Source organism: Muntiacus reevesi, chromosome 6, assembly GCF_963930625.1.
Source record: "Muntiacus reevesi chromosome 6, mMunRee1.1, whole genome shotgun sequence".
NCBI lineage: Eukaryota > Metazoa > Chordata > Mammalia > Artiodactyla > Cervidae > Muntiacus > Muntiacus reevesi.
The window spans coordinates 70616036-70639737 of record NC_089254.1 but is presented as its reverse complement, the minus strand read 5'-3'; the positions used below and the strand labels follow the sequence as shown (position 1 = coordinate 70639737).

Genomic DNA, 23702 nt, shown 5'->3' with positions numbered 1-23702 from the left:
TGAGTTGTGGACCACTTTGAAATTCTGATGAAATTATAGACCCTTTACTAGGGGTTTTATATATATACACTCATACTTTGTACATAATTTCAGGGGTCCCATGAGTCCTAGGTCAAGAAACTCCAGTATTAAGGAATGAATGGACTGCGTAGCTTTCAGGTATTTTTTTTACAAGTAGCATTTCATATAAATAAGTTTTGTATAATAACTGGTTACAGATAATATGAGGTTTTAAGTTTAATATTATAAATTTCTAGATTGAGAATATTTGATCTTGCCAATTACAGATAGATCCCTAAGCTCAGAAAAGCAACTAGTTGGAGGGTAGACCATATGTTCTCTTATAAAAATGACTAAATACCCATGAAGCTGATTAATTCATTTCCTTTTATAGAGGCATGGGGTCATGATTTTTCCTTAGAAAACAGTCCTCTTTTGGAACTTCAGAATTTGAATGCCATAAAGCAAGATCATGTCATTTTAGCCTAAAAAATTATTCAACCAGTTGTCAGCAATCCTAGTTGTCATAAAAATTTTATTGCAGCAATGATGAGCTTTTTAATATTAATAAAATTAATTTCTAACCTTCCAAAACAGATGAACTGAAAATGGTTTCCTAGTTCTCCTAGTTAAATTTACATGCTACCTTGGATTATTAAAGAAGTTAAAAATAAGGATATTTCCTAAACTAAGCATTCTGGTTTTAGAGCAGTCCATCTTAAGTCTCTTTGATGGTACTTAGATATAATGCTCTGTTAAATCCCCCCAGTTTTGGGCATAAATCATGTCATTTGTATACAGAAGAAAAAAATTTTTTTTCATCATTCACTTATTCATCCAACACAAATTCATTGAGCTTGGAGGTACACTGCTGAGCATCCAGACACAATCCTTGCTCCCAGAGTTGTCACTGCTAAGGGACAAAGATGCAGCAGGAAATAATATTACTAATTCAAAATCACTTTTATGAATAAGCTTTTTTTTTTTTTTTTTAAAAGAGAAATGGTAGCCAGAATAGGGTTGAGTGGGGAAAAATTCATAGTTCTCTTTTTCCTTATTCCAAATCATCAGACAAGTCAGACAAGACAATGATCCAAAAAATAAAACCCCAAACCCACCCATTCTTGCAGTGGTGGTATGGTAAAGACTCAATCAGTTTCACAGCTTTATGTATATGCTGAACTCTTATAGCTTAATTCAAAACCAGTGATTTTCCAGAGTGCTGAAAACTGAGGAGGGAAAAAAGATAGCAAAACATATATTGGGAATTCACTGGAAGTCAAGTGGTTGGGACTTCTTGCTTCCACTGCAGGAGACATGGGTTTGATTCCTAGATGGGAAACCAAGATCCCACATGCTTCAAAGCACAGAGAAACAAAACAAATAAAACCATCTAATATTGCTCCCAAAATATTTCTTCATGAGGTGATACAATGGTTAATTTACTGAGTGCCTATGCTTAAAGTTCCTCTGCTCTTCCTATAGATTTTTTTTTAACTTTAAATAAGCTTTTTATTTTGGAATAATTTCAAATTTGCTGAAAAGTTGCAAGTTAGTGCAGAGAGTTCTTACATACGCCTCACCCATTTTTCCATATTGTTAACATCTTAAATTAGTCTGGTATGTTTGTCATAACTAATGAACCAGTATTGATACATTCTAAATTAAACTTCATATTTTATTTGAATTCCACTAATTTTCCCCCTTTTATGTCCTCTTGCTGTTCCAGTCTGATGATTTGGAATAAGGGAAAAGAAAACTATGGAATTGTTCCCCACTCAACCCTATCCCATCCAGGACACCATTTACATTGAGTTGTCATGTCTCCTTAGACTCTAAGAAGATGTTTTTGATGACCTTGATAATTCCAGATACTGGCCAAGGAATATTGCAGGATGTCCCTCAATTTGGGTTTGCCTGATGTTTCTCTCAGGTTTTGACGAGGGTTATAGGTTTTGGGGGATGAAAACTGCAGAGGTAAAGCACTGTTCTCAACACTTCATATCAAGGGTACATGCTGTCTACATGACATACCCCACAGATGGTGTTTAACCTTGGTTAAGGTAGTATTTGGGCTTCCCAGGTGGTACTAGTGATAAAGAACCTATCTGCCAGTGCAGGAGGCATAAGAGATGCCGGTTTGATCCCTGGGTTGGGAAGATATCCTGGAGGAGGGCATGGCAACCCACTTCAGTATTCTTGCCTGGAGAATCCCATAGGGAGAGGAGCTTGGCAGGCTACACAGTCCATAGGGTCACAAAGAGTCAGACACAACTGAAGTGACTTAGTATGCAAGGTAGTATTTACGAGATTTCTTGACTATAAAGTTATTTTTCCTTCTCTTTCTATGTTGTATTCTTTAAAGCAAGGCATTAAGGATAACCCACACTTTAGGGAATGGGAAGTTATGTTACATTTCCTTGAAAAAGAACTATCTACATAAATATAAGTGGTCATGAAACATGGCTGCCAATGACTGATGTAAGCTTAGGCTGTGTTGACCGCAGGTGAGTAAAAATGAGAGGCACTAGTTTTATACCCTCTATGTATCTATGTTAAACCTGTAAATTTTTGCTTGGTTCTGTTGGTCTCAGTATAGAGGAATACTAACACATTTCAGCACTTCAGAAAGAGCTGGCCAGATTCATAGTCTGGAATGATTAAATAAACTGGATATTTGACCCCCAAAGACTTAGGGTGAATATCATAGTTTTACCGTGTGATATGAAATGTACCCTGTGTTCCAGAAACAGACTGAGGAACAGAAGAACAATAGTTGTTCACCTAATTATTCACTGGTTTTCATCCAATATGAGCAAGCACTGGCTGAAAGGATCTAATCATGTAATGAACTCCTCCCTTATGTGGTAAAATTCTCATTATTGAACAGTGTTGAAGCCACTTTCATCTGGGCTCCTAAACTCCATTTTTATTTTCTTGACTATTTTTTCATTTAGTTTATTAGCAAAAGTTTGGGAGCTAAAATTTTGTCTCACTTGACTCATGGAAGGAAATATACTATCTACCTTTCAGCCAGGCTGGATGAGCTCAGGAGTGATGTAGTGGGAGCACAGACGTGAGGAGAGACAGAGACTTGTTAGAATTAGTGACAATGTCAGACAGAGGGACTGATTTGCTGGCTCACTGCTGGGTGCCTAGAACGATAATATGGGATCTTGGATATTGTCTGTCTACCAAGTACAAGTGTCTGGATTAAGCAACCTTACTACCCTTCATCTACATACATTTCTTCCTCTGTTAAATGGCTGCTAGGTAATAACCTGCCTTATTTTACCTTTTCTCTTCCTGATGGGTGAGATTTACAACAACAGGGAGAAATTCTACAGAAGGCACAGATTTTTGATTACAGTCAGTCCTAATAAATCTGGAGATACCAAGTTGTACTATATACAAAAAATGATATTCACCCAAGTAATAGCAATTCTATTTCTACTCTCTGGTCATATTAATGTAGTAGTACTTATGCCTCATTTTAGCGAAAGTCTACCACTCTTGTGAAGTGAATGCATCTGAACTACCATAACGTGTCTGTGTTTAGCATTCCCTGTATAGTGTTTTGGTGGTTAAACCTTCCGTTTGAGTTCAGGACTTTGCTGTATTTGCATAAGTTGAGGGAAAGGCTGCCAGGAACTGGGGCTACCATCACACTTATTCAGTAATTAACTAAGGTGTTGGTTACCACAATGAATGAGATATGGTTTCTGTCTTGTCTTTAGGGAGCTTGGAATCTGAGGAAGGAATTTATAGTCTACAAAATGGGGTAAACATTCCTTTCTCTTAGTCACAGACACTTCATCTCCGTTCTGTACGCATCTCAGATGTACCCAAAGTGTATCTGGTGCTTTTTGTATGGGCCATCTCACTGTTGCATGTTCCTTTCCACATCCATTCTTGTATCTCAGTAATTCCCCTTTGCATGTTTGCGTGCATGCTAAGTTGCTTCAGTCATGTCCAGCTCTTTTTTACTCTTTGGACTGCAACCCTCCAGGCTCCTCTGTCCATGGGATTCTCCACACAAGGATACTGGAGTGGGTTGCTATGCCTGTCTAGAGGATCTGCCTGACCCAGAGATTGAACCCATGTCTCTTAAGTCTCCTGCATTGACTGACAGGTTCTTTACCACTAGCACCACTTGGGAAGCCCCAACTCCCCTTTACATGGAACCTTCGTGCTTACGACTGCCTGTGAAGAAGAGGAACAAATTTTGCCTTCTGCTGTCCTCTTGGGGGTGGTGGTAATAGAGAAAGGGATTCAACAGAAGACAAAGCTCACTGATAAGCTGATGCATATTATGTACCTCTATGAACCACAGGAGAGTGGGCAGCCAGGCCAGGGTGAGAGGTCACTGGCAACTCATTCTAATTAGAACATCATCAATAGCTGCCATTTCTTCTCTCATTGCAAATGCTACTATCCTCACAGAGGGAATAATGAAAAATTCCTGGAGGAATGTGAGTTGGAGGAGGAAGTGTAAGGGGAAGGAGGAGGAGAAAGTAGGAGAGGGTGGGCCCAGTGGGGGTGTTGGAACCCTCTTTTATTTGATGATGCAAGTGGATCCTATGCACGTCTTCCCAACTCTGCATTCAATAGCACCATGTTGGTAGCTTGAAATTTGTCATCCTGGGAATATTTATATCATGCAAATTGGCAAACACTATATATAAGAGCTTTTTCCCCTTGAAGAGCTGGTTGTTATACATTTAACCAGTACACTGCTATGTGCACCCTATGGGCCTAGAGAGTAGACTCAAATTCCAACATATTTTCCTTTCTGAGGAAACAGATTCTTGTCTCTCCCAGCCCTGGACATGAACTCAAATTTGCAGCTTCCTGAGTGAAGAAGGGGGTTGATAGGGTTTCAGGCTTTGGAAACACATAATGACACACAGGGACACAGACACTTATTGCTCTATATCCAATATTAAGGGATCTACCTCTATTTGTCAAGATACCTCCACCACCAAAAATGTTTCCCTCCATACCCCCTTTCCCTCCCCATTAAAGAGAAGTATCATTGGGATTTATTTATATATTAAGAGTTACAATAGATAGCTAATGGGAAATTGCTATATAGCACAGGGAACTCAGCCTGGTGCTTTGTGACAATCTAGAGGGGTGGGATGGGGTGGGAGGTGGGAGGGATCTTAAATAGGGAGGGGACATGTGTATACCTATGACTGATTCATGTTGATGTATGGCAGAAACCAACACATGCAGGTCAAGAAGCAATAGTCAGAACTGGACATGGAACAATGGACTGGTTCAAAATTGGGAAAGGAGTACAAGGCTGTGTATTGTCACCCTGCTTAATTTCTATGCAGAGTACCTCATGTGAAATGCTGGGCTGGATGAATAACAAGATCAAGATTGCTGGGAGAAATATCAATAACCTCAGATATGCAGATGATACCACCCTAATGGCAGAAAACAAAGAGGAACTAAAGAGCCTCTTGATGAAGGTGAGAGAGGAGAGTGAAAAAGCTGGCTTAAAAGTCAACATTCAAAAAACAAAGATCATGGCATTTGGTCCCATTACTTCATGGCAAATAGATGGGGAACAAGTGGAAACAGTGACAGACTTTATTTTCTTGGGCTCCAGAATCACTGTGGACAATGACTTGCAGCTATGAAATTAAAAGACACTTGTTCCTTGGAAGAAAATGTATGATAGACCTAGACAGCATATTGAAAAGCAGAGACATCACTTTGCGGACAAAGGTCCATATAGTCAAATCTATGGTTTTTCTAGTAGTCATGTACATATCTGAGAGTTGGACCATAAAGAAGGCTTGAGTACTGAAGAACTCTGCTTTCGAACTGTGCTGTAGATGACTCTTGAGAGTCTCTTGGACAGCACAGAGATCACACCAGTCAATCCTAAAAGAAATCAGCCCTGAATATTCATTGGAAGGACTGATGCTGGAGCTAAAGCTCCAATAGTTTGGCCATCTGATGTGAAAAGCTGACTCATTGGAAAAAACCCTGATGCTGGGAATGACTGAGGGCAAGAGAAGAAGGAGGTGACAGAGGATGAGATGGTTGGCTGGCATCACCGACTCCATGGACATGAGTTAGAGCAAACTCTGTGAGATAGTGAAGCACAGGGAAGCCTGGTGTGCTGCAGTCCATGGGGTCACAAAGAATCAGACATGACTGAGCGACTGAACAACAACACAACATTGTAAAGCAATTTTCCTCCAATTAAATATAAATAAATTTTTAAAAAATTGTTTAGCTTATAACTAACATTTGGTTTTTATAGGAGAAGAACTTTTACTTTGACCAACATATTTGCTGCAAAATTTTTGCTGCCCATACTTATATATATTTATAACAACTTACGTACTTATCCTGATTCCCCACTCTACCCATATGCTTTAGATGGGACTGGCCTCCTTCAGGCTCTGGGTGTAAGCAGTTCTCAGATCTGGCTAAGGTCATAATGGTTCAGGAGTGGGCGTGTGGCCAGTCAGATGTCCCAAGATGCAGACAATTGCAGAGAGTGTTCAGAGGTAGGTATGCACTCTTTCCTACTGGATATCAACCTGGGAGAATATAATTCAGGAGCTTCTAGGAAAAGAGAAGAGCCTACTCACAGAGTTTCAGTTCCTGGGATCCAACAATACCTGTAGTTTTAATTAGTTTTATATTTGATTTTTGTTGTGTTTTTTTTGGTTTTGCTTTTTGGCTCAAACCAGTTGGAGCTGGTCACATCTTAACTGATACAATATGTTTTACAATTTTCAGTTAAGAGGACTGTAATCTTTAGAAAGAAATTGATGACAAATTTTCTCAAAGTATATGTTGATATTTTCAATAAAAATACATTATATGCCCTTACTTTTATTTTTAATAATATTTTACTAAAATATTTAAAATGGTTGCTTTACATTTATATATAAGGATATTTAGCTAAAAATTGTAAGTGGAATTTATTTCAAAAATCTTTTAGAGTATTTTATGTGGGCTCACTCTTCTTTGGCTCATCCACAGTTTTTACTCCTTTCACCCTCTGTAAGGCTCCTCCTCGAATAGGCAGTTTCTTAAGAGCAATATCTGTATCAGCCAGAGGTCCTCCCACTAATCGGGCAGGAGTGCTTTCCACTGTTACTACCCCACCAAAGGGCACCTATAAAAGCAAAATTAAACATTTAAGAGTCCATTTATAAAAATTTTCACTAAGAGGGAAATCTATTCATCCTTTAGCTAACTTTGGAAAAGACACAAAATGCACATAGTAACTAGGAGGCAGTGTGTAATAATGGAAAAATCAGGGCTTTGGGGCCTTTGCAATCAGGGCCAAATTATTTCCAGAAGAGGACACCAAGAACACTGGCATATGGCATGGATCTACTTGCCAAGCAAAGGAGGCACTGCATGCTTCCTGTCAATGAGATGTAGAGCCCTACTTTGACCAGTGTTTACAGCAGTTTCTTGGGAATCCTGGAGGGCTAGGTCTGGTCTAAACCAGCACTAGGTAAGGGCAGGGATAAACATGCCTTAACTACTTGACATTTTAACAACAAAAAGAAAAAGTATGAGACAGAACCTCATGGAAATAACATTATTTCAGAACTAAATTCAATATCTATTAAGAAAAGTTATGGAGAAAAAAATTCTTACTGTTGCGTTAAGGCCTTTAATATCTGTCCTGTGAAATATTGCATTTGGTGGTCTTTCACCATATCTAGAGGATTCTATAGCTTTCTCTTGAAGTCTTTTTGCTTTCTGAAGATTTTTAAATTAGAAAGAAAATAAAATTTTTATTAAAGCATTAACTATGGTACTTACAAAGAAGTATACAAAATATATTTGTGTCTGGTTTATAATTTATTAGCACTAGATCCAGCATTTATTCACTTGGGCTAAGAAAATAGTTATTAGAAAGTTATATCCTTTGCACATTGCAGGAAACAACTAAAAATATTGCTGAGATTTCCAGAGGTACTGGCACTATATGACCAAGGGATAAAGTAGTTCCTAAAGAAATCAGGCTCAATTTTTTGCACATGGTTGAATAAACTACTAAATTTACAATAGATGAAGCATGTTTTCAAATTATTTTGTACAAATACTAATCCAGTACACTTAAATGTTTCAAGAGTTCAGAATAATGCAAACTATATAATTTGCTGTAGCTACCTTCAAATTCAATAGTTGAGGCACTAGAACAGGTGAAATCCTAGGTAACAACTGATCTGTGTGGAAGGGTTTTCATAAACTCTTCCTTAAGAGTACAGGTAGTTATGGGGCTATTTTGTAAATATCATTGGGAAGAACTTTTCATGAGAAGGGGTAGACATGGTATCTTGAATAAGCTTGTTCTTAATTTTGGTTTTGCCATCTTAATATGGTTCCACTATTTTCGTGGGCTAATATATCATTTAATGATTTCATATTTAGAGGAAAAATTATAACATTATGTAAAAGTGTATCCCAAGCACAAATGGAAAAGTTGGAAAAAAGTAATGAGATTTTGGAACTCTATGGTGTTCTTACATATCTCAAGTGAACAATTAACATTATAAACTTTTTAGATTACTTTCAAGCTTATTGCTGAAGCAGGTTATCACATTTTCCCAAAGGGGTGTTTATATCAAATTCCTATTTAAGCTTTAATGCTTCTTGTGGTGGCCACAGGGAAAACATCCTTGATCGAGAGGGCAATATGGACAGTTGTTTTTTGTGTCCTTCTCTCTGCTTCTTACAGAAAGGATCAGTGAATAAGAAGGCTCAGAATGGAAAGCAGGAGCACACTTCTGCTTATTCCTGACTAACTCTCATCTCTTTTATGCAAACCAGGAACACCATCCTTGTTTCACCCTGCTAAGTCAAATGAAACTCAGTGGTATCTTCTGAAACTGTGAAAAACGCTTAGTTTCAGTTATCATCCTAAGCTGCAAATGAGGATCAACAGTGTATGTATCCCACAGAAAGATCAACAGAAAAAGGTGAATGAATATTTCCCTGAAAAATTCTGTTTGTTGTGGATATCATAATATTTAAAAAATCCTACCTTTAAAGTTTTAGCATTTGATGTTCTGGCCAAGAAATTTTCCCATGATTTATTAGCCAATTCTCTTTGCTTGTGTGTGGCTTGTATCTGAAATGAGAAAGATAATTAAGAGTTCCAGTTTCTATGAAACGATACCAAAGGGCTTGAACACCTCTATTTTGAAGAAAGAGCTAGTTTTTGCCAACATAAATTTTAAGGCCAACTAGCAAAAAGATTAGAGTTTAACAACTTAAATAACGAAAGTCTTAAAATGAAAAAAAAAAATCCTTTCCTCACTATATAGCCAAGGTTTGAACTGCTTCCGATGAAATGTAATGAAAAACTGTTGTTATAAAAATATAAAATATGAGAATAACAATAATTGTTCTCAGCAAGACTGTTTTAAATAAGTATTACTTGCAAAAACAGAGTATAATCCAGAGCAAGTTACATAAATGACCCAACAGCAAATTCACAGGAGAAAATAAAGAGATTTCTGCTGCCACTGATAATAGTTTAGGCAAGATTATATTGGTGAAGCATCTTCTAATTTATGACTTCAGCAAGATAAGCAATTTTGTGAGTGCTGAGTTTGTTGTGGAGTTACAGTCTAGGGAAATACTACTGACAAACTACAAAGACTATGGTTCTCAACAGACTCTCCACTAAATATATAATCAGAAAACACATGCCCTTGGTTGGTATATAGTATATAATTAAGCCTAAGTTATGAACCTAAGAGTATTTAATTAAACAACTGCTAAAAAATAAGTGGGGTCAGAGCCATGATAACAAATCAACGATAATCAGCAAATCAGCAATAGCTAGTCCACACAGCAGAATACTGCCACTCAATAGAACTAATGAGAAGCAGAACTTCCAACAGGGGTACCCCACTAAAGATCAAAGGAATGGCTTAAATGGCAGCATCCTTGCAATAAAAACTCTCCAACAAATAAAAGTTTTAAGAAGGGAGGTATCTTAAGATGGAGCAGAATTTGTAGATGGATGCTAAGTTCCACTAGACTGAAAATATAAACATTTAATAGTAGATCAGGCAATAGAAAAACACTTTTGGAAATCACCTTTAAGAGGTCTAAATATTTTACTTTAGTCATAAAGGATCACCAAGCAGCAATGGAGAGTCTATATCATCTCAGCATTGGTGGACAAGTTCACTTGGTCACTTAATCTATTTGCTCAAAAACTTCAGATGTGTTGTTTCTCACCTGTGTAAAGCTTTGGGGAAAAATGGCTTATATTTTCCCAACAGGCTTTTTCTGACTAGCTAAAGTCAGAGAGTGCATTTACAGAGGGCTCATAGCATGTGATCTGGCACTGAGGTGAGGAGATGTGCCTATGGTTGGCATACTAATGAGGGCCTGTCACAGAGCGAGGGACAAAGGCCGACTTTCTCGTTGAGATTAAACCTACAGTCACAGAGATACACCGTTTGTCGGAATTTTCTAAATGTGTGAACTTAAATAGACCACAGTTTTTGAAACTCTGACATTTCAAAAATGGAAATGTAAGCCTTTAGAAATAAAATTATGTCATAGACCAGCATTGAGTACAGTAGTTGAATTTCAAGCTATTCACTCCATGTTTTCTTTCAGTCTGTACAAAGACACAGAAAGTAACTATAAAAGAAAATCACAAAATGACTCTTAAGTGCTGAAGCATTCACAAGTAAGGCAAATACACCTTAGGGATAATTCCAATTAGTTTATACAGTGAAATTATTTTGGCTTACTTTTGCATATACTTTTTGTTCATTTTGCACATCTTGGCGTGCTTGGCTTTCAATCATCTCACTTTGCAGAGAAACAACCATCTTTCCAATATTTTCTGATGCTGCTGTAATAGATTCCAAAATTTTTTTGTCTGTGGTAACTGGTCTTAGCTTTTCTAATTTTATTTCTTCATATATTTCATTCCATATTTCTCCAATCTGTTATAGCAAAGTTTTAAAAAGTTTTAAAAAGTTAAATTAACCAAAAATAAATGATACACATTTAGGTAACCTAAAATGTATTTGAGAGATCATTCCAAAGTTAACACTTACTAAACCAGCTTTTCCTAGCTTACTCTTTGGGAGTAAGTGGCATTGGGAATGATCTGGGGCAACAGTTACATTTGAGTATTCAGGAATCACTTACCTAATGTTTTTCAATGATAAGTATTCACAGAGAAGGCTCTACTATTTAAGTGTAGTTCATTGCCATCATCACTGCTCTCTCCTTTATAGTCACTGTTTTCACAGCTGCACAAATTGTTGCTTTACTCTCATCCTCCTGAAGTACTGATGTTTTCTTTCCTAAAGCCCTATTTGAAGGCTGAGTCAAGATGAATTTGTAGAACAGTGAAGATGGAGATTTCTGGAATCTTGGTACCTAGTCACCTGAGAAATAGGGCCTTGTCCCTCATCTTCTAGCTAAGGTAATACTTGACCTAAAACTCTTAATATGTTGATTTCATCATGCTGTAGCTCCACCTCATATACTGGGATATATGGAAATTACTGCATTTGAGTATGTTTAAATTTAGAGGAAAAAGATATGCATCCAGGATATGGGTAAAATTAAGCCTTGTTTTCCCTTTTTAAATAGAGATTTCTTCATTTACAGCATTCAATACATAGTACTAATATTAGAAGAGAATGTTTACTTGAAAAGACTTTCCTAAAAGTTCAAAGGCATTTATTTACCAAAAAGTATATAACCAGCAAAGTAAGCAACCCAGGACTATTAATTGATATTTGACCATTGAATAATGTAATGACAAAACAACACTTTAGTAAGTATTAATAATTTATTTTAATAAGTAATAATTCATTCAATTCTAGCTCTTTTTTAAAAAATAATTTTTTAAACTTTTGACTGCACTGAGTCTTCGTTGCTGCATGTGGGCTCTAGTTGCTAAGAGCTAGGGCTACTCTTCATTGCCGTGCACAGGCTTATCATTGCAGTGGCTTGTCCTGTTGCAAAGCACAGGCTCACTCTAGCGCACAGGCTCAGTAGTTGCAGCACCGGGCTTAGCTGCCCTGTGGCATGTGGGATCTTCCCGGACCAGGGATCGAACCCGTGTCCCTTGCATTGACCGGTAGATTCTTAACCACTGGACCACCAGGGAAGTCCCAATTCTAGCTCTAAATACCCTCTTAAAGAGAAGAAATTATATTTTAAAGATTCTGTTAGGCTTCTATGTCAGTAATGTCTATCTTCCTTTATAAACTAAAAGTTGGATGAAATCTTATCCCATGGAAATACCCAATCAATTAACTGTATGCTCCTTGAATAGTATCAGATGTAAAATGAAAAATAAAAGCTACATAGTATGTGAATTATTGCTCACAAATATGAATAGATCTTTTCCAACTGATGACTTGCATACTAGATTTTAATAACAAGGCTAAGAAGATACTCACTTTAAAATCAAGATATCTATGTATGATACATAGAGTGACAAAATCTTCAGCAGATAAGCCAGGTAAATTTTCAAAATCTAAACAAAGTTTATAAAGAGAGAATTACTTTAACAGAGCAAGTAATTCTAAAAGGCATATATCTATCATAAAAATGCAAATGATTCCTTTTGATTTCATCCTGATTCATGAAAATGTTACTTCTGTGAACTTCTGACTTCCTTCTGTAACAAACCTCTGCCAGGTCATCCTCATGTAGTCATTAAAAGAGGAACACTTTCTGTGCTGTGGTCAGACCATGATACTGTACTTTTATAGTCTGAAGAGTGAGGACTTTTTTCTTAATAAGAAGCGAAGTTAAGTCCTCAGGTGATTCAGAATTCTAGTATTTAAGTCTATTCATCTAAACTAACTGTCTTTGATCCTGACTGTACTCTGGAATTGCCTGGGGAGCTTAAAAAATACTGATGCCTTCCCCCAAATCCAGAGCTCAAGGGGGCAGCTGGTGCATTGTGATAACAATAGAATATGCATTTGTCTATATAAAGGGACTTTTTTTCATCATGTTTGAAAAATGGACTCCAAAGTGAAATCAATTCACAACACTCAGCAAAGAAATAGAGACACTTTAGAATTTGACTTCTTACCTAGTTTACCCAACACAGCATAAATTTTTGCTCTGATATTCTCAGCAACATCCATAACTGCAACAGTTGGGCAGTTAGCAGGCAGTGGTATGATTTTTTGCTCTTCTTGGAAACTAGTAAATAGAGGTTTCTTTGTATCTAATCATTGGATATCATAAAAATATAGAGAGGACAGATAAAAATTATAGTAAATTAACAATTTTAAGATTTTAGTTTAGACATCATAAAATATACAAAAATATTGTAACAGAATACAGTACTGCCTGATACATGATTTCTCTTTTAAAAGCATAACTAATCAGCAATTTTTCCCCATTCTGTTGGAAAATTTTAATTTTTTTACTATTTATGTAAAGTATAAAAATTTCACAAAATTACCTTTTTAGAAGTGAAACTTTCACATAAAAAACTTTTCTAATTTTGAGATTCAGAAACTGAACATGTCAGTTTAACAATGATTTAATCTCCTGTTTGCTTTTGGTTTCTATATGTTATCGTATAAATATAAAAACTATTTTATAATGTTATGGGTTAGAAGTTAGAATACAATAAAAATGGATTGAAGAGAGAAATTACCAGGAGTTAAAGGGGAAGTATTTTCACTTAAAAATAAACAATACTAACATATGAAATTATAATAAGAATCATAAGAGGTTTAGAAAATGTAATATAGCACTATAGAATAGATAAATGAAACATAAATTCTGGTACTATAAACTTCATTAATTTAGAGTCTAGTCATTTAAATTTATGACCATCAGTTTATTTTTATTTAGAAAAGTTTCCTCCTTTACATAAAAAGTAAACTATAAATAAGAATCAACAGAAATGTACAAAATACTATAAAAATTGTTCTTAAGCACTCTACTTATATCTCAAATTTTATTGGTAAATGAAATATTACTGAATATACTGAATATACAAAAGCAGATAACTCAAAGAAAGTTCTTTAGGAAGTCCTGTTAAGTTTCTTTTTTCAAGTTAAAGAATACAATCAAATACCATTTCCTGAAAATATTCTATAAAAACATGAACCTGCTACTAATTTACTCAGTTTTCTTTCAATCATTCATAATTTATGATAGCAACTTCTGCAGACCCCTGTGAAAAGAACTTCAAACAAAGAGGTAGACGTCCCCATACTTTCCTAATGTCTCTTCTTAAAAATACGGATCTAATTATTTCTACAAACAAATACAAATACACTTACCAACAATCTTCCCATATTTATCACGTTTTACTCCTAGTTCTTTTTCTTCCTTTCTCCACAATTTAATTAAAAGACTAGCAGCTGTCTGGTCCTTCTTCCCTCGCCAAGCATTGACATGAGCCGCAGTTTTGGGATTATCACAAAATTCAACCATTATTCCAAGTATTAGATTGCAGAATTTTTTTTGGTTCAACTTTTGCAAGGAAACAGAAAAAGAAAAATGTTGCAATAAATAAATAAATATTTTTAAATAAAAAATAAAAATTTTAAGAATTATTGTCTTTAAAAAGAGAAATATTTTTAAAAAAGAGAGAAATATTTGTGTTAATCAGTAGGTTTTTTCCTAAATGATTGCCTTATAAAATTAAGACTCTTAAGTATGATCTGTGACCATCTCCTGTTAAAATAGATACCACTGTAATGAGTTCATTTTCAAACAATAGGGACTTTTAAAAAATAGAAATAAAAAGATTGGATATAATTCTGATGAAGTCATAAACACATCATGAACCAAAATGTCATTGATTTAGTTGAATAGGAAAAAGAAATATTGAAATTAAGTGGAGCAAGGTCATTTGTGCTATACACAGACTGCAATTATAGGATCTTTACAATTTACCTGGTTTATTAAAGTTTAAGACATCCTCGCTGTAACCTCATTGTTATTAAGAGACTAACTGATGGTAACTCCAAGTGGCAGTCACATGTGAAAATAAATCAAAATGAAGTATAATTTTGTAGTTTGAAACTCAGAAACCATTAAAGAGTATATCAGCACTTAAGAAAAATTATCTTATTAAGCATATTTCCTGTTTTTCTACAAATAGTTTTCAGCAAACTAAAATTTAGGTATTAGTTCAGTTCAGTTCAGTCGCTCAGTCATGTCCGACTCTTTGCAACCCCATGAATCACAGCACGCCAGGCCTCCCTGTCCATCACAAACTCCCGGAGTTTACTCAAACACATGTCCATCGAGTCGGTGATGCCATCCAACCATCTCATCCTCTGTCGTCCCCTTCTCCTCCTGCCCCTAATCCCTCCCAGCATCAGGGTCTTTCCCAGTGAGTCGACTTTTTGCATGAGGTGGCCAAAGTATTGGAGTTTCAACTTCAGCATTAGTTCTTCCAATGAACACCCAGGACTGATCTGCTTTAGGATGGACTGGTTGGATCTCCTTGCAGTCCAAGGGACTCTCAAGAGTCTTCTCCAACATCACAATTCAAAAGCATCAATTCTTCGGTGCTCACCTTTCTTCACAGTGCAACTCTCACATCCATACATGACCACTGGAAAAACCATAGCCTTGACTAGACGGACTTTTGTTGGCAGAGTAATGTCTTTGCTTTTTAATATGCTATCTAGGTTGGTCATAACTTTCCTTCCAAGGAGTAAGCGTCTTTTAATTTCATGGCTGCAATCACCATCTGCAGTGATTTTGGAGCCCCCCAAAATAAAGTCTGACACTGTTTCCACTGTTTCCCCATCTATTTCCCATGAAGTGATGAGACCAGATGCCACGATCTTAGTTTTCTGAATGTTGAGCTAAGCCAATTTTTTCACTCTCCTCTTTCACTTTCATCAAGAGGCTTTTTCGTTCTTCTTCACTTTTTGCCATAAGGGTGGTGTCATCTGCATATCTGAGATTATTGATATTTCTCCCAGCAATCTTGATTCCAGCTTGCGAGAAGTTCAAATAGAGCAAAGGTGTCCACACAGTCATGGCTTCATTTTTGGTTGAGAAACTCTTACAGTGTACTGATAATAGACTATGGCAAAAGAAACATGTAACATGTTGTCTGAATTATAAACATTATCAGTTTCCTGTTTGATTAAATTATGGATAATATTACCTGCTTTAGAGAGTTATTATAACTTAAATGGGGTTTCCCTGGTGGTTCAGCAGTGAAGAGTCCTCCTGCAGTGCAGGAGCTACAGGAGACACGGGTTCAATCACTGGGTTGGGAAGATCCTCTGGAGGAGGGCATGGTAACCCACTCCAGTATTCTTGCCTGGAGAATCCCATGGACAAGAGTAGACGGGAGGGCTACAGCCCATAGGGTCGCAAAGAGTCAGACACAATTGAAGAAACTTAGCACACACGCACGCATGAGTTATATGAGGCTGCTCAGACAGTAAAGAATCTGCCTGCAATGCAGGAGACCTGGGTTCAGTCTTTGGGTTGGAAAGATCCCCTGGAGAAGGGCATGGCAACCCATTCCAGTATTCTTGCCTGAAGAATTTCATGGACTGAGAAGCCTGGAGGACTACAGTTCATAGGGTTGCAAAGAGTCAGACATGACTGAGTGAGCAACAAACACACACACTGTCACATGGTAAATTCTCAGTAATATTTAACCTTTATGAGCAGTTATTATTACACACTGAATAAATATTTTAACAGATTGTATTAAGCACAATCCTCAATCAATTATTCCTCTACTTCACTTTGGGAATCCCTGATGGCTCAGCAGTAAAGAATCTACTTGCAATGTAGGAGACATGGGTTCGATCCCTGGATTGGGAAGATTCTCTGGAGAAGAAAATAGTAACCCACACCAGTAATCTTGCCTGGGAAATCTCATGGACAGAAGAGCCTGGTGGGCTATAGTCCATGAAGTTACAAGAGTCAGATATGTCTTAACAACTAAAACTACCACCACATACTTCACTTTTAGGAGGGAGGCAAATGTCAATGGTTGAAGTTTATATAGAAACTTCATTCAAGTATATTTGTAATTTATAATTAGCTTGGTTGGTTTAATACACATTAAGGACAATCTAATAATTACATTCAAGAAAACACAGCAAAAATATGTTGGGAACTATTCAAACCACTGCATGTATATGTATACACACATGTGCATAATTACTCATACAATCCTAGCAACAGTGCATGAGGTAAATAATACTATTATCTCTATTTTATAGATGAAAAATTGGTGACAGAGAAGTTAAATAATTTGTCAAAGTTACACAGCTAACAATTCCCGGAGGCCTCAATTAGACTGATTCCAGTCTGTGCTCACAATCACTGTACTATATGGCTTCTCCTACCAGTCTTCATGTCTTTCCATCCAGAAACCCTAATGGTGAAGGAGAATGAATACAAGTAAGAAATGTCTTTTAAGTCTTCTATATAATGTTAAAATAAAATTTAATTACTTAATATATATATGTGCATAATATCATTCCTCACTTCCAAATATTAAGTAGAAGCCACATTCCAGGAAGATATGCCAAATTAATTCTGTAGCTTTGAGAATTCCCTGACACTGGCCATGTGCTTCTAGATATACTCTAGTCAGAGAAACATGGTGAGATATATGTCATTTAGGATTGCCTAAGTAGAGCTGTGCATACATCCTCCATTATGCTCAATTTTCTGAACTTTCAAAGGGTTTCTGCTTATGACTCATTCAAGGTGGGTTATTTTTATTTTTGTAATTATTATTTACTTATTTTTTGTTTGTAGTGTTTTATATCTAATGAGCTTGCTATGATCTCTAGTGTCAGCTAATTTTTTTTTTCAGAGAGATGAGTGTGCTGTGTGTCATCTAATTTTGCTCTCATTTCTAGTGTCAACTAATTTTCTTTCAGAGAGCTGAAAGGACACAAATAACTTTAGTATCTTTGCTAAGTTAAAGTAGGTTCGTTATTCTGTTAATAATATCAAGAATGGTGGCAATCACAGGCAGTGACATACCTAGAATTCTGCATGAGAATATCTCTGAGTTTTACTGAAACAAAAGTATACCTTTTCTTTTTTATCATCTTAACTATGGACCCACTTAGAATTGAGGCTAGGAGGGGATTACTGTAAGGATAAATGAGTCTTTGCCATTCTTCTCATCTGCCTTTCTGATCGTTCTATGACACACTAGAGTCTTCACATTACCTACAAATCATACAGTTTTTTTTTTAATGTTGATCTTTCCTTGTTTGTAAAGCTAGAGGTTATTAGTAAATGATTATTGATTTTGAAGTAGTCTAGCTGTTTCTTTAATTTTGTGGGGAAAAATCCACATAAAACAAATTCCCTGCTGTCATGTGTTTGGGAAAATTCATCTAAGTAAACCAATTTCTTCACTGAAGGAATTTTCAGACTCTTTATTATGCCAATGCACATTATGGAACTCCAGGAGGGATTTTTGTTTATTTTTTTTTTTTTGATTTTTGTTTAAAACAAACATTTAAACACTATTTGGGGGCACATTTAATCACAGGGTAGTGTTTTGTGATACTCAGTTTGGAAAGAGCTAATAAAGACATATTTAATTTTTGTTAAACAGTTATTATACTTACTGCTAATAAATCCAAAAGGAGAAATATGCCTTCTTTTTCAAGAAAGTAATCCTCTGAGGGGTAACATCCCAAAATGCAGCACCTTAAATAAAAAGGAAGGTAATAACTTAACAAGGCTTTATTGTTAGATTCAATTTGCGAGTTTATTTCTATCAAAGATATCTTTTAAAAGAATATTTTTCTTCATTCTCTCAAATCAGTTTCTTTGCTGAAAAACTGAAATTTGAAGAGACTTTGCCAGTGTAGTTTAATTTCAACTATTTAAAAACTAATCTCAATTGTTTTTCATTACTGCCTGTTTTCTGTGATGCAATATTCTCCTTTGTTTTCCCAATATTAATTATTCCTAAAGGTCTCCTCTGGTTGCTCTATTAACTATTTCTTCAAGCTTTATTCATTTACTGTCTTTTACAGTGCTGTCATACCTGAAATACTTGCTTTATTTATTGTTTTTAATTACATCTTATCTTGGCATGAGATTATTTGCTGAAGTGCCTGCAGCACAGCTCTAAACCTGTGCAGCTCACATGGAGTGAGGGACTGAAGTTGCTGCCAGCGCTCCTTTCACTGTCTTCCTGGGGTGCAATAGACATGGGCTGAACAAGCCACTGCTGGTGGTAGTGGTAAATTGAGCCCAATCGCCCTCTAGTCTTCCCAGGAATGGCAAGCCTGCTGGGGTCAATCTAAATCTCTTTTCTATTTAACATGGTATTTATTTATTTATCTATGATTCAGCAATAATATGATAATTATTTAACATGGCTCCCTCTTGCAAAAAAAAAAAGAGAGACCTGTTTCTGCTGGCTGTTTGCAATGGTAGTTGTGTGTGGTGGTGGTTGTGAGAGTTGGTACATAAAGGCCATCAGCTTGGCCTCTTTCACTCATGTACTTTCAAGTTTTACCACCTATGGGTATGAATCACACTTATTTTGTTCCCACTTTTGAGGTAGTAACTCTCTCACACCGATCATGGCGTCTTTTGCCTCTTTAATTCATAGCATTATTGTAATAATAACAGAAAAAAATAGAACATCCTTCTATGTTCAGAAATTAAATAATATAAATTTCCCAAAGATTGAAAAGAAAATCACAATGAAAACTGGAAAACAGTTTGAATTTAATGATAAGAGAATATGGAAACTCATTGGCTTTACAGGTGAATTTACAGCCTTAGATGGATATTTTAGAGCAGAAAAATAGTTGAAAAATCTATGATCCTAGCATCTATCTCAAGAAATAGAAAAGATGAAATTGAATGAAAAAAAATTCCACAAAATTAATTAAATAGAAAAACAAAATAATATAGAAACAATGATGCACACAAATTGATTCTTTAAAAATACTAATAATATCGATATTGATCAACCCTGGTGAAACCCATCAAGAAAAAAGAGAGACCTCCAACTAATAAAAAAAAAAAAAAAAAAAAGGAAAAAGAAAAAAGAGAGAAGGCAGAAATGACTAATACCAAGAAAGGAAAAGAAGGCATCACTTTATATCCTGCAGACATTAAAAATACTAAGAGGATATTATAAACACTCACATAGCAGGAAATAACAAAAATTTAGACAAAATAACTAAGTCCCTATAAAAAGACATCAGAACCTATGCATGAGTAGAAAATCTTAACAGATATATACACATTAAAGAAATGAAACCTATACTTTAGAATCTTTCTACAAAGAAAACTCCAGGCATAGACAACTTAATTGGTGAATTCCATGAATTACTTAAGAAAGACATAAAAACAATCTTATGCAAACTCTTTCTAGAGAAAATAAAATGAAGGAATACTTCCAAACTTGTTTTCTGAGGTCAAACTAGATTCCAAAACCATTCAGGGAATATTAATAAAAAAGAAATATTAAACTTAACATTAACATGATATTCTTTCCCCCAAATCTAAAAATATTTGCTAATTGAATCTAGCAACATAAAAAAAAAAAAAGGAAATAACACACCATAACCAAGTCAGGCTTATTCAAGAAATACAATGTGATGATTCATGTAAACAGAATGAAGGGGAAATATGATATCTCAATAGAACTATAAGTGTTTGATAATATTTAAAGTCCTTTCATGATCCAAAGGAATAGATGAGAACTTCTCCCATTTAAGTTTCTAAGAAAAGGAAAAAGATCTGACGGCTTTTATTACCAATTAAACACTGAAATTTGTTGTTACTGTTGTTCAGTCTCTAAGTTGTGTCCAACTCTGCGTCCCCAAGAACTGCAGTACACCAGGCTTCTCTGTCCTTTACTATCTCCCAGTTTGCTAAAACTCATGTCCAACTTATTTATTACTAATTTATACAAAGGTATTTGAAGTTGTGCTCTAGTAAAATACACAGATAAAGCCATTTATCTTTATCTTAGTATAATTATGAGATATCAAATAAAAAAGGGATAAAACATCAAATCATTTCCCACAGTAACCACTGAATCCCAAGTATTGGCATATAGCAAGGATGGTACTCAATATTCACGTCTGAACTTTTTACTATGCTTAATACAGCACTTTGGTCAATAAGACTTTGCTGTTGAAACTAAAGATCAGGTTATCATGTTACCACTATATCCTTCTCTTCTCTGTAGTAAAGAAGAAACCAGATAGTTGATTAGCTCCATTGCCCATGTTTATCTGGAAGAAAGCTGAGTATTATAGCTCTGTGTAAAACGAGAGAATTTCTAGGGAATAAATCTAGTTACTTTATCCTATGGAAAGTAATATTCATCAGAGTTTCCCTACCACCCTCATGTTTATTGCAGTATAATTGGAATTTTTAATCTGTATATAGTTTCTGTATATAATTTGGTGAGTTTGGACATATGCAAATACTTGTGTTGCAATCACCACAATCCAGGTAATAAAAACATTCATCACCTATTAAAGTTTCCTTATATCCCTTTGTGGGTTTTTGTTGGTGGTGTTTTTTGGTGGGGTGGGAATAAGACCATTGAACATATGAGATCTACTCACTTAACAAATGTTTAAGTATACAACTTCTTACCTTAACTGTAGCCACTATATTCTAGAGTAGATCTATAAGCAATGTGTTGTACTGCAGATCTGATCTCTGGAACTTACTGATTTTGTATGACTGTAATTTTATATCCACTGAACAACACATCATGCCTCCCTCACTTCATCATTCTACATACTACATCATACTACATACTATTATCTATTTTTACACTTTTGCCTATTTTAGATGCTGTGTTTAAGAGAAATTATGTATGAGGCATCCTTCTGTGAATGACATTTCACTTAGCATAATGTATCCAATGTTGTTGCAAATGGTAGGATTTCCTTCTTTTTTAAAGCTGAGTAATATTCCACTGCATGTGCATAACACATTTTCTTCATTCATCTAATGGACATTTGTGTTGTTTCTGTATCTTTACTATTGTGAATAGTGAATATTTACAGTGAACAACGCAGTATAGAACACAGGATGAAGCTATCTCTTCAAGATACTGATTTCAATACTTTAGGATATATTCCCAGAAGTGAGATTACTGGATCATATGGTAGTTCTATTTTTCATTTTTTGAGGAACCTCCATATCGCTTGCCATAGTGATTGTACCACTATGTCTTTCACCCCTTGTTTATGTTTATTTCTAAGAACTTTATTCTTAGAAATTACAAATGTGATTGTAATTTCCTCTTTATTGTATAGTTCATTACTGGTATATAGAAATGCAGTAGTTTTGTATGTTAATTTTGTATCCTGCAACTTTAATGAATTCATTTATTAGTTCTAACCGTCTTTTGGTGGAGTCTTTAGTGTTTTCTACATATAAGATCAATGTAATCTGCAAACAGATGCAAACTGTACCCTTTTTTTCTGATTTGGATACTTTCTTTTCTTTTTCTTGCCTAACTGCTCCAAGTAGAACTTACGGTACTATGTTGAGTAAAAGTGGTAAGAGTGGGCATCCTTGCCTTGTACTGATCTTAGAGAAAAAGTTTTTGGCTTTTCACCATTCAGTGTGATATTAGTTGTGACTTTTTCATAAAGCTTTTATTGTGTTGAGGTAAATTCCTTCACTACCTAATTTACTAAGCGTTTTTAACCATCAAATGGTGTTGAATTTTGTCAAATGCTTTTTCTGCATACATTGAGATAATTGTGTGATTTTTGTCCTTCATTCCATTAATGTGGTGTATCACATTGACTAATATGAATATATTGAACTATTCTTGTTTTCCAGGGATAAGTTCCACTTGGTCATGGTGTATAATCCTTTTAATATGCTGTTGGATTCAGTCCAATATTTTCCAGAGCATTTTTGTTTCCATGTTCATCAGGGATTTTGGTCTGTAGTTCTTTCTTTGGCCACACTGGTTGACTTGCAGGATATTAGTTTCACCACAAGGGACTAGAACCCAGGTTCATGACAGTGAGAGCACCAAGTCCTAACCCCTGGATGCCAGGGATCTCCCGGTTCTCTATGATGTCTTTGTCTGGTTGTGGTATTACGTTGATGCTGGCCTCAAAAAATGAGTTTTGAAATGTTCTTTATTCTCCTATCTGTTGGAAGAGTTTAAAAGGGACTAGTATTAATTCTTTAAATTTTTGATAAAAATGCAAAGCTCTCCAGACCTGAACTTTTTTGGTTGGGAGGTTTTTGATTATGGATTCAATCTCTTTATTGTTATTGATCTGTGCAGGGTTTCTTGATTCAGTCTTGGTAGATTGTATATTTCTATTAATAGTTTAGGTATGTTGTGCTTTCATTTTAGTTTGCCCTGAGAAATCTTCTGGTTTCCTTTTTGTTTTTGTCTTCGACCCAATGATTATACTAAAGTGTGTTGTTTGATTTCCATGCTTTTGTGAATTTTTCTGGTTTCCTTTTGTTATTGCTAGTTGAACTCAGTTGTAGTCAGAAAAGAATGATTTCCATTTTCTTAAATTTGTCTAGGCTTGTTTTGTGACCTTGTATATGACTTACCCTAGAGAATGCACCACATGTGCTTGTAAAACAAACAAACAAAAATCTCCGTGTCTCTTCTCAAAACTACTCTAAATACTTCACTAATGGCCACCAAATGTGTAGGTTTTTTCTATACCAAACAATTCTTCAATTTGCAGTGGACA

General features: G+C 35.5%; 1 protein-coding gene across 12 annotated transcripts in view; it reads right to left on the bottom strand.

Annotated features, from left to right (window-relative positions):
- Positions 1–6520: 6520 nt before the first annotated feature.
- The window catches only part of CFAP69 (cilia and flagella associated protein 69), a 57875-nt gene continuing 40693 nt past the window's right edge, over positions 6521–23702 (bottom strand). For 3 of the 12 annotated variants that reach the window (XM_065939860.1, XM_065939861.1, XM_065939862.1), the window contains 8 exons: positions 18600–18681; positions 14298–14490; positions 13088–13225; positions 12444–12520; positions 10770–10967; positions 9038–9124; positions 7645–7749; positions 6533–7150 (listed from right to left, as the gene is read on the bottom strand). In XM_065939860.1, coding sequence (XP_065795932.1) covers positions 6980–7150; positions 7645–7749; positions 9038–9124; positions 10770–10967; positions 12444–12520; positions 13088–13225; positions 14298–14490; positions 18600–18681 — 1051 coding nt within the window. In that variant the 3' untranslated portion in view covers positions 6533–6979. The other 9 variants (XM_065939852.1, XM_065939856.1, XM_065939855.1 and 6 more) reach the window with 8 other exon arrangements.